The 12,345-nt window shown below is 42.7% G+C and overlaps 1 protein-coding gene across 1 annotated transcript in view; it reads left to right on the forward strand.

Annotated features, from left to right (window-relative positions):
• The window catches only part of LOC118881627 (ATP-binding cassette sub-family A member 17-like), a 78,106-nt gene that overhangs the window by 44,273 nt on the left and 21,488 nt on the right, over nt 1-12,345 (forward strand). Inside the window, 9 exon segments of the mRNA XM_036826752.1 lie at nt 2,124-2,195; nt 2,970-3,062; nt 3,854-4,018; nt 4,062-4,181; nt 5,566-5,576; nt 6,158-6,425; nt 6,603-6,807; nt 7,412-7,583; nt 7,586-7,630. Of these exon segments, the coding sequence (XP_036682647.1) occupies nt 2,124-2,195; nt 2,970-3,062; nt 3,854-4,018; nt 4,062-4,181; nt 5,566-5,576; nt 6,158-6,425; nt 6,603-6,807; nt 7,412-7,583; nt 7,586-7,630 (1,151 nt within the window).

The raw sequence follows: 12,345 nt of genomic DNA on the forward strand, positions 1-12,345 counted from the left end.
ACACACACACACACGCACACACACACACACACACGCTATTTGGCCATTAAAAAAAAAAAAAAAAAAAAAAAGAGGAATCCTGACACTTGCAACAACATGGATAGGCCTTGAGGGCATTATGCTCAGTGAAATAAGTCAGACACAGAAAGACAAACATTGTATGATCTTACTTATATGTGGAATCTTAAAAAAAAAAAAACCTCATAGAAACACAGAACAGATTTGCGGTTGCCAGAGGTTGGAGGTAGGGGTGGGGGAATTGTGTGAAGGTGGTCAAAAGTTCTAACCCTCTAATCACTTGTTTTTTGTTCCCATGGCAACCAACCCCCATCCTTTGGTGCTTTCCAAAAGTCACTCCATTAACATAACAAAAGACACTTTTATGGCTCTCATCACTTAGAAATTTACAAGGGTTTTAGGCGCTCTATTCCAGAACCAGGACAAAGATCAAATACATATTTCTTATTATAAATCACAATAATCACAAAAGGTAGTAATAAAAACTTCATTTCCTCATGATTTGGCTACATTTTACTATTATCAGTGCTCTTGAGGTTATTTTTACATCTACTTACATCTGTATGATGGAAATGTTATGTTGATAATTTGAAATCAATCATGGTGAGAGTATTTACAACATGGAAATTGATAAACACTATAAACTGGGGTTTAATTTATTGCTTTGTTGATTGTCTAGATTAAAAAAGTAATGACTGAGAAAATGTTAATAGTGTGAATTAAGCTTAAAAGTATGTCATATCTGAGGCAATTTCATTAAGAATAGAATTTGAGGAAATACTCTTCCAGTATTAAAAAAATGTTATTCAATCCAACAAAAATGTTGCTCACCTCATGGATGAATGAGTGAAGTTCTGACATACATCTTTGTTGTTTCACTTTTATCTTAATCATTAATGTTACTTAAACCATCAACCAATGTTCTTGTCAGAACTACAGAGAACCACACACTACTGCCTCCTGCCCGCAGCCACATAAGGGCACCACCCTGAGAGCTGACCCTCCTGCCCCAGTCCAGCCTTCAGACAACTGCAGCCTGGCCAATAGCTTGACTACAGCCTCAGGAGAGACCTTGAGACAGAACCACCCAGCTGAGCCACTCCCAAATTCCTGACCCACAGGAACTTCGTGAGATCCTAAACGTTTACTGTTGTTTTAAGATGCTGGGACCTCCCTGGTGGTCCAGTGGTTAAGACTCCATGCCCCCAGTGCAAGGGGAGTGGGTTCAATCTCTGGTCAGGGAACTAAGATTCCATAAGCCATGTGGCAAGGCCAAAAGATTTTAAAATAAATAAATAAATAAATAAAGATGCTAAATTTGGGGATAATCTGTGTCACAGCAGTAAATAACAATTAATTCACTGTCTTTTGCAGAACCATACTGGAGGGAAAGTGAGTCACCTGTTTACTGGATTATTTTGTTGTGGCAAATTCCCAGCGGTAGAATAACTGGCCCGAAGACTATGAATAAAAATATGTTTCTTGACCTAACAGTTTGCTGCCAACAAGGAATACATCTTTTTGCCTTGGTGTGGGGGGGTGGTTTTGGGCAAACTTTTTCTTAAAGGGCCAGATAGTAAATACTTCAGGCTATGTAGGTTTAGTGGCATAATCAAGGGTATTATGTAAGTCACTTAGATAACCATCTACACATGTAACCATTTAAAAATGTAAAATCCTTTCTGAGCTGGATTTGGCCTACTGGCCATAGTTTACAAACCCCTGTCCTAGAGCGTCAGCAATGCTGCATTTTATAATTTATAGTTTTGCTCATAAAATAGATATTAGTGATATTTTTGTTTTAATTTGTGTGTGGTATCTTTTAAGGGAAATAATGAAATCTATTTATGCTAGTGTTGCCTCAGTTATTTGGAAAAGCCATTGGTCAGTTAATTCAGTTCTTATTTAGTGCCTACTTAAGAACTTTCTAGCCAGTATATACTTGCTAGCAGTATGTAATCTTGGTGCAGCTCTTTTTTCTCTCATTATTGTCCTAACTTATTTTTTTTATATCTTACACAACTTTCATTCTTTAAATCCAAACAAAATGAAATGTGTTGTGATTTTGAGAATTTTTATTTCTTTTTGTTTCTGGTTTGGTTTAGGGTTAGTAAGTTGGTAGATTCCAGTATACATATGCAATCATCAAGCTTCCCTCCTTCCATTCTCACCCGCTGGTTAGCAGAGTTCCTGTTAACAGAATTAAACGTCTTCATTCAAGGATTTTCTCAATACGGTCCAGCCTACCAAACCAACCAAACACTGGGGTGAGCAAATATTTCAAATGCATGCAAGAAAGCAGATTTTTATTTCATTCTTGGAATCATGATATTATTCTGTCAAGAAGTATATATCAACCTTTAATAAGGGCTTAAGAAAATACGTGCAGATTTTAGGCATAGAAGATTGGCTCTGCTGGGTTTCAGCAGTACCATGCTCTTTGCTCCACTTCAAAGTCAGAATGCTGGTGTTTTCTGACTAGGATCAACACAATGGAAGGGAGTATCAGAAAAGATCTAGAAAAGGTCGTGGCCATTCCTTTCACCAGGAAGAAGAAAGAATAAAAGCATTAAATCTACTGGCCAAAAAGCATACTTAATCTTTCTTTTTAATTTTTCACTGTGAAACAGATCATGTATTGTACCACCTGGAATTTAAATTTTTAAAAATATATTCTTATGAAATACATGGACATTCTTTTAATGCTTAAAAAAAGAATATTGATATGCATTTTATATAGTGGTCTTGATTTAGCTATCTATAAGGTATGTTGCAAAATAATGAGACTGGTTTTCATGGGTTAGTGAAGAGATTAGTCTCACTGTTTCATAGTCTTAAATCACCTATTCAAGGGGAAGCTGCCATTCATGGAGCCTCCGAGTTGGAAAGGGTCTTGGGGGTCATCTAGGCCAGTGCCTGTCTTATACAGGAGGCTCTTCTCCAACCCCCAGGAAGGATCTATCCGGCCTCTACTTGGCCAAGCTTTGCTTTAGCAAACAGCTCTGGAACCTTCCCAGGAAGTATTTCTCAGAGCACCACCTCTGGTGAGTTATTAGCAGTGCCTTTTAATGAATGTTTGAGGAGAAAGGAGCTTCCATCATGTCAAATGTGGGAAACTTGGGGGGTGGTGCTTGGTAGAGATTTTCAGGGATTCTTTGGTATTTTGAGAACAAGGAACACTGGCGCCTGAGGCTTGAAGGCCCCGCTGCCTGTCCCAGCTAGTGCAGCACTACAGAGAAGCTGGGTGGGAGCATGCAGTGCCCACCTCCACAGTCTGCTGCCTCTGGGCCCAGCACTGGATCTTGGGATCTCAGTGCACACGACTACACACTTTGACATTTACTGTCAATGCCACAGGGACATCTCTGTGCGTGTCCTGCATACTTACACAAGTATACCTGTAGGATACATTACTAGAAGTAAAATTTCTATATTAAAGACTGTGTGAATATCAAATTAATTTTATTCATTCAGCTAATTTGTTTTCTAAAAAAAGTCATACCAAATTAAAACACCAGCAATGGCATTTTCCTCATATCCTCATCAACTTAAAATTTTTGCCAATCTGGCAGGTAAAAAACAATTGTATCATGTTTATATTTGGTATCTCTTTAGGCTACTCTTCCAGACTCTTTCCAATCTGTGCCTTCTTTTTCTGCCATTAAATGTTAATCAAATAATTAAGTCAAAGAATTTTAATCTGAAGCAATTTTTAACATCATCAAAATGTTAGACACAATATGAGAGAATACAATTGGACATGAGCCACGTAACTGCCTGCCACCTTCTACCTGTGACCATGTTAATGTTGTTTCCCCCTTTTTTTAAATTGTAGTTCAGCCTTCTATGCCATGTTCTTGAAAAGGGCTACATATTCTTGGTGCAACTCGATGATGATGCTGTCAATACAGATCCTGGTACCTCTGGTGATCCTTATGGTCAGCCTCTCATTCCTCAACTTCAGTACAAGCATGGAAAATGTCCCATTGGAGTTGACCCTAAAAAACATATGGTCAAAAAACAAACAAACAAACAAAAAAAAACCAAACATATGGTCAAACTATTGTTCCATTCTTTATTTCTCTGAATTCCAGGCTGGGTCCTCAGCTTTCAGAACATTTTACAGATATGCTCATGGCTGAGGAACAGATTCCTCTGCAGCTGCTAAGTAAGTACCAGGCCCAGGAAAGTGGGGCAGGAAGCAGGCCCATTGCTCCTTGTAGTGAAGCCATGTGCTTCCAGGCCACGTGATGCTCCCTGAAGTCAGAGTGAATAGCTAGAAGTCTCAGAAAAACATCTTTCAAAAGCCAAACGACAGGAAAGGGAGAGTTCCCAGAAATGAGACCAAGTTGTGTCTTTCTAGGGACTAAAGCATGTCCAAAAATGAAACTGATAAATTTTCTGTTACATTTGAATGTATTAAGAAGAGATTTACAGTCCCTCCCACAAAGGGAGTTTGTGGATGACTTAGTGATAGATGTAGAGAAAACTAAGCAAATGAGAAAAGGAGAACATTATTAACTTCAGAGGGGGAAAGTTGTACAAAAAAAGAAACATGTCATAATATACTGCTTGGTTCAGCTGTGAATAATTTTTACTTTGTCATAGTAATGTCAAAACTGACTATTGATTAAACCGAATTTATTATACAACTCTAGGGGGAGGAGAGGGGAGGGGAAGGCCATAGGGGGCAGGGATAGTCATAAAAGAACAAAATCCTTGCATCCAAGATAGGATGTCAGTAGAGAGATGGGCTATTTAGCAATCCAGAGAAACACGAACTAAATGATTTCAAAGTGGTTGCCTCTGGTGAGCAGGTACCAGGGATGGTGATGGGTAGGCCATGGCACTGCCATTTCTCATTATAAGTTTTATATAATTATTTGATTTTTAAAATTATATTCATGTGATATTTTAATTTAAAATAAAAATATTAAGCATTTTTTTTAGTAAAGTAAAGAGACCAAATGCAGAACATGATGTAGCAAAGTGGTTGGGATTACAGTGACCTACCTCTCCAAACCTTGGTTTCCTCTTCTGCAAAATGGAAAGAATAATAAACCTTGCCTCACATTGTCATCGGAGGATTCCATGAGAGAGTGCCTATCATGAGCTTTGCACACTGTTAACACTGGCACTCAGTAACCTTCAGCCACTGGTACAATTATCATTATTGTGGGGGTTTTTTTGGTTTTTTTTTTCAATTATCATTATTGTTGTTGCTGTGATTGAAGGTCCCTTCCAGCACTAAAAATTCCAGAATTCTAAGTGGGTCATATATTTCACTTGGCACTGTGTGCTGGAAGTCCAGTGATGAACAGTATTACTACCAGCCCTTGATGAGCTTCTAGCCCAGAGATCATATGGATAAGTGACAGTAGTTACAATACAAAGGAACAGTAAATGATGGTCTCATAGACATGTCTCAGCCTTGGAGAGCCAGAGGACGCTCCAGAGTTAAGAACCTAAGGTGTGAATAGGTACTGACCCACAGCAGGGGAATGTAACCCAAAGAACATTCCAAACCATGAGAAGAGCATTTGTAAGCATGGGGAACGGTGAGTCCTTAGGCATGGCTAGAACTTCAAGACAGGAAGCGGAGTCTGGATAACAGCTGGGCACTGTAGGTCGTGTGCAGGAGGTTAGCTTTATCCCGAGAGCAGGGAGGAGTCACTTGAAATTGTTGGGTAGGGTGCGTGTGATCAGACATGTCCTTTCACATGAGACTGGAGGGACTGGATAGGAGGTAAGGAGCTCTGTTGGAGCCACACAGTCCAGGCAAAGGTGGTGGGGCCTGGGCTGCGTCAAGGCCATGGGGAGGAGGGGAGTAGACAGAGCTGAGATTTAAAAGATGACTAGAGAAGACTTTTTTATACTGCTCCAGTCAATGAAAGGAAAACTTTCTTGATGCCCTGGGGTCATGGGGCTCGGGCAGGAGGCAGCCCTGTGGGCAAAGGGGATCACTGGAATTCAGAGCACGGCCACGTCAGGAGGAGCCCACTTTCGGATGTGGGCGGGGGTTAGTGATGAGATAGATACCCAGGAGGAGCAGTGGTTGGGGGAGGCCAAAGGCGAATCCTCTCTGCCTCACTGGGCCTGGTGTGACACTCTCGGATGGTCTGCTCTCTTCTACGTTCAGTAGAGCCATTCCTCCTGAAAAAGTTAGAGGAGGAGCCCGAGGTCTTTGATCAGAACTACCTAGTGGCAGCTTCCTTTGAAGACGTGGGGAACCACACCATAGTGACAGCGCTGTTCAACAACCAGGCGTACCATTCCACTGCCCTGGCGCTGGCACTGGTGGACAATGTCCTCTTCAAGTTGCTTTCTGGTGCCAGGGCTTCAATAACGGTATTCAACCACCCTCAACCTCAGTCAAACAGGGAGACCTCGGAGAATATCTTGTACGAGTATGTGCGACTTTCCTTCCCTCCTCAGTGCTTCTCCCTTTACCACCTACTTCTTCCTTTTTTTTGTTTTGTTTTGTTTTGTTTTGTTTTAATCACAAATTGTTATTTTGGAGTATGGTTGCTGTGAGCAGTTCTACTTAAATGGCTACCTCTCTCCTTATATCCTGTCTTTTACAGGGGTCCTAAAGGACATTATCTTGTTATCAACTTACTTTTTGGAATGGCTTTCCTGTCTAGCTCTTTCTGCAACTTGACGGTCAAAGAGAGATGCATCAAGACCAAGCAGGTCCAGTTCATCAGTGGCATTTACGTGGCTACTTTCTGGCTCTCGGCTCTGCTGTGGGACCTCATCTCCTTCCTCACCCCCACTCTGCTGCTGCTGGTGAGCTGCATGGTGCTAGGGCCTTTCCCCTGCACATCACAGGGGGCTTGCCTTGGGGACCCTGTGAAGAACCAGAACCCTACCTGAAGTCCAGGCTGGCAGCTAAGCCCCTGATTGGCCACACAGGGTGTGAAAGCACCTTCATTGCTGACCCTCAGTAAAAGATGATTTCAGTCCCAGCATCATTAGGAGCAGAGGGGCCGGCTCTAGGGTCTCTAATTTGTGGCTTCCCCACAACTGCTGCCTCAAACTAGTAAATGACAGTGCCTTGGGGACAGTGCCCAGAAATAGCTCACCAGGGCACTGAGGGTTGCAAGTCTTTGGTGGTGACTGAGTTGTGCAGTTGAGGTTCCCTGGTCATTTGTGCAGAATGGATCACGTCCTCCTTTGTTCTGCCTCTGAGCCCCTGATCTCACTGCACTGATTTCCAGGGGCAGAGCCAGCTGTCTCTGCACCGCTGGATGAGTAAGGGAAGGGAGTTGCCAATGTAGTACTGCTAACACCTTATTTACTTTATTTTTAAAATTGAGATTATCATATCCTTTCTCTAATGCTTAGGACTGACTCTTAGTGACTTTTCCAAATTCTACCCCGCTTTCCTAAGGTGGTGTTTTTGTACTATGATGAAGAAGCTTTTACACACCCGGAAAACATCCCTGCTGTTGTCTTGATGCTAATGTTCTATGCCTGGGCGATCATCCCCTTCATCTACCTGACCAGCTTCTGCTTTGACAATGCGGGTAGCGCCTGTGTTAAGCTCATCATCACGCTCACCTTTTTAGCATCGGCCCCCTTGTTCTCGTCTCAGTCACAAGTGAAAAAGGTGAGGACCGTTACAGCTACACATCACACAGCTTTAACTTTCCCTCCAGCAGCCACAGAAGTTGTACCCATGAAAACGTGTGTCTGCCAGGGGCCTGTGTGAGGCTCTTCTCAGCAGCTGTCAATGGAAGAGCCCCAAACTGTCAACGTCCCAAACATGCATCTCCAGGAGGACAGAGACACACAGTGGTTATATTCATCAGCAGAGTATGCTCAGCAACAAAGAGGGAACAGACGCTCACCACGTGCAGCAGCGCAAACATCAAAACAGGGTGCTGCGTGGAAGAGGCACACTCTGAGCCAGAAAAGCGTTTGGCTCAGAGCTGGGGGGAGGGGGTCCACTACATGGAGACCTTAGGGAACTTTCTGGAGTGTTGGAAACATTCTGTATCTTGATCGAGGTGTTGGTTACATGGGCATAAATATTTGTCAAAATTCATCAAACTGTCCACTTATGATCATGCATTTCACTGAAATAAATTATTCCTCAGTTTAAAAGAAGGTAATAGGACTTCCCTGGTGGCGCAGTGGTTGAGAATCTGCCTGCCAATGCAGGGGACACGGGTTTGAGCCCTGGTCTGGGAAGATCCCACATGCCGCGGAGCAACTAGGCCCGTGAGCCACAGTTACTGAGCCTGCGCGTCTGGAGCCTGTGCTCCGCAACAAGAGAGGCCGCTATAGTGAAGGGGCCCGCGCACCGCGATGAGGAGTGGCCCCCGCTTGCCGCAACTGGAGAAAGCCCTCGCACAGAAACGAAGGCCCAACACAGCCAAGAATAAAAATATAAAAATAAATTAATTAAAAAAAAAAAAAAAAAAAAAAAAGAAGGTAATAATAAGCCAGGGTTGGACGAAGGCTGCTTGGTGACGTGCAATTAGAGTCAAAGAAACTGAGGGGTGAGCCATCTTCACACCACATCCTTTAAAACCGACGTCTTCATGTCTGTGCTGCCGTCTCTCTCTGGGTCAGGGTTGGATATCCATGATCATATTTTACCTCTGTAATGCTTTTTTTCATTTGTTTTTATGCTGACCACCTCCTTCAAATTGATTTTGGGGTTTTGTTCGTTTCTTTCTTTTAATTTAAAAATATGTTAACAGCTTCTTCTGCTTTCATCTTGGGAGTCATTCTGTCTCTTAAAGGATGTGTGTGTATTCCCTATTTTGAATTTATTTTACTAGTCTAACAGAGTTAGTGGTGCCTTTTCTAGTTCTCATACATACCACCTGTGGAATTTCAGAGACGGAATTATTTTCATCTGAGAGGATCATAAAAGTGACAGTGTTTTGACTTTATGATTGAAATAGAACAAAAAGCACACTGCAGGCAGAGGAAAGGGGATACACAAAGGCCTGTCCTGAGGGAAGCCAAATCCAGCAGTTCTCAGCTGTAAACTCCATCTGAGATTCACTGATCAGCACTTAAAGACATCCTGCATGATTCCGACACAAGTGGTACAGGGAATCACTCTGAGAAATGTTTGCTCTAATCTCCAGGGAGAATCTAAGGATTCCTCCCTTTCTCTTCTCCTCTGTCGCTCAACCCACCCAAGAGGGACAAGCACCTGAAAGTCCAAGGACACTGAGGGCCCTGATGGGAGCAGAGCTTTAAAGAAGATGACCAAGCTAGCACCTGACTCTCTGGACATTCTCCCTGGATCCCTTGGCCTTGCTGGGATCTGTTTCTTCTTAGATTGCTTCATGCTATTTCTTCTCTTCCCTCCAATGCAGCAATAACAGGGACCAAGGCACTTCTTCTGCTTAGCAGGAGGCAACTGCTAAAACTAACTGGAAATCGGGTGAGTCAAAGAGGAGGGAGGCTGGGACAAGGCAAGAAGCTTCACCTCTGGTCTGGGGAAAAGGATGCCAGTGCCTTCACAGGCTCCATCCCTACTCCCTGAGAAAGAAAACTATGCATTAGAGGCTGGCCCTTGGCCCTTGTACACATGCCCTAGAGGCCTCATTAAGATACTGTCACCATGGCAGTAGACAGAGAGTTATGAAAGCTAGATCTGAGCTCTCTTTTTCCTGAGACTCCACTAAAACGATAGCAAAGGAAATAAAAATGTATGAATTCACAATGAAGAAACATCTAAAGTGCATTGAGAGGGGGAAATGGCTGAGCAAGTACCTAATTTAGCAACACAGAATCCTCGAGAGGCTTGGGACCGCAGAGAAAGGGAGTGAAACAGTCTGTTCCATCTCCATTGGCCCTACTACCACTCCCCACCCGGAAGCAGTCAGAGATCCCTCCTCTTGATGAATTGAACCTGCTTCCAAAAGAGACCTAAACATTATGGACTGGTCCCCTGCCTGGTTGCCTTAAAATGTAGCCTGGCCCCTACCTCCATACACAAAGCTAGCAAATCACCTCCTGGTGCCTCATTTGTCTCTCTGAATAGACAGACAATCAAGGATCACTGATCATTTGAGGATGGCAGCCAAGAAAAGACTAAAACAAACCAACAAAAAGGAGACACAGGGGTAGGGACGTGCAGGAAACAAAACCAAACAAAACAAAGATTTTGGAAAAGATTGCATCTATTAAACAACAGAATTCCATAAAGAAGAAAAACTTTGAGAACAAGAAAGAGCTGATTGCCAAAATAAAAATTTAGCAGAAGTGTTGGAAAATAAAGTCAATTAACCTGCCAAAGTAGAGCAAAAAGATAAAAGAAATAGGAGAAGTTGAGAAAAAGGGCAGGTAACGTGAGAGTAAGTCCAGGAGATGCTATTATATTCAATTGATAAGCATTCCAGAAAGAGAAAACAGAGGAAATGAAGTTGAGGAAACTACCAAAGAAATGAAACAAAAAAATTTCCCAGAGTTGAAAAATCAAACTTCAAGATTGAAGGGATCCATCAAATATCCAACACTGAATGAAAAAAGACCCAGATGCTTCCTAGATGACAACGAGTTCTATACTGAATTCACTTGTCAGTCAGGTGTATGGACAGAACAAAGACAATTTCAAATGGGCGAACAGAAATTGAAGCCACCACATCACTTTCTTGGGAAGTTAAGGATATAGGCCAGCAAAGTGAAGGAGTAAAGTAAAGGAGAAAGAAGACACGAGATCCAGAAAAGGATGGATCCCACCCAGGAATGTGGCAGAGAAAAGTCCTTCAGTTGGAGGGCTAGATATGGATGGTTTGTGACCTCTCCTCAGTCTTCAACAAGCTTTGGAGTAGAATCCACAGAGAAGGAAGGACGGAAAACAAGCAGAAGTTGTAAATATCTGTTCCTTTGATTACACGTATTGTTGGTGAACTGATTCTGGTTAGGGTGAGCTTGGGGCGTGGGGTTGTCCCCTCTCAGATTTCAACCACTCCTCTCTTAGGGGCCTGAAGATTTTCACTGAACAGGGGAAGGTCTGGGAGGAGACCGTGGCTGACTGTTCATTCCCAGTCTGGGCTCATGAGCCTTGCTTAGTGGTTAAGTCTTTCTCTCTGCCCCACACAGGAGCTGCACTGCTGATGTTCTGGTAGTTTTCCCGTCTCCCCTCTACCTGAGTCTCCAGGTTAGATTTCCAAATTCAGAATTCTAAAGAGAGAAACTGAGGAGGACATGACCCACTGTGTCTCCTTCCCAGAGCCATGTCTGCCACCTTTGCAGCTGTACTGCTGAGGCGTGGTCTCCTTGGATGCAGCTGTCTGGTCACCAGAGCCATGACTCTGGGGCCTCGGTGACAGTGTGGAGCCACGACTTCCGAGTTGTGCCCCAAACTGCGCCTCCAACCCCATGGGTGGACCCTGGCTCTGATGCTCAGTTTCTGAGTCCTGGCCCAGAAAATGTTGGTCTGGAGACCTCATATCCAAGTTCACCTCACCATACATCACAGTGGCCTCCACTGACAGGAATTTCACAGATTGACACCCAAAAGCTGTACTACTCTAAATCCAAGCCCTGAGAGTAGAGTTCATTTTTTATATGAAGAGTTTATTCAGCCTCTCTTCAGGGAATCTGTAAGTCACACGTCCACAGGCTCTCTCCCTTGGACTACCCACTGGTTTAGAGCTGGTGGTGTGACTAGTCATGAAGTCTGAAATTAGAGCTCTTATCCCACCCAGTTATTTCCCCTTTTTGTTGGTGAGGATATTTTGTGGTTTGTGAAGGATGGCGGCTAGTAGCACGTGTAGTTATCAGGGATAAGCACGAAGTGGCCTGTTGGGTGGGTGAGGGCTTGATTACGTTTGTGGACTGTAAACATGGCCTCACTGCTGGCCCATGACCCACGCAGCACATTATGAGTTAATCCTCTTACAAATTAATTAGCTTATGAGTAGCATATTTATTTTGCAGAGCAGTTGTGTTTATTTGTTGTAAATAAACATTTAAAATATTTTAAATATACCACAGTTTATTTATAACCCCGTTTGGCATTTCTTCACTTTTCAATATAACATGAACCTAAAAAATTGGCTTCTCAAACCTCTAAGAGGCCCCAGTTTCTGTATATTTATTTTATAACCAGCCAGTTTACTGACCTCTCTTTTATTTCTTTTTTTTTAAATGAAATATAGTTGATCTACAATATTGTGTTAATTTCTGCTGTACAGCAATGTGATTCAGTTATACACATATATACATTCTTTTCCATTATGCTTTATCATAGGATATTGAATATAGATTTCCCTGTGCTATACAGTAGGACCTTGTTGTTTATCCATCCTATGCGTAATAGCTTACATCTGCTAATCCCAGCCTCCCACTCCA

This window comes from Balaenoptera musculus, chromosome 15 (genome assembly GCF_009873245.2).
Source record: "Balaenoptera musculus isolate JJ_BM4_2016_0621 chromosome 15, mBalMus1.pri.v3, whole genome shotgun sequence".
Classification (NCBI taxonomy): Eukaryota; Metazoa; Chordata; class Mammalia; order Artiodactyla; family Balaenopteridae; genus Balaenoptera; species Balaenoptera musculus.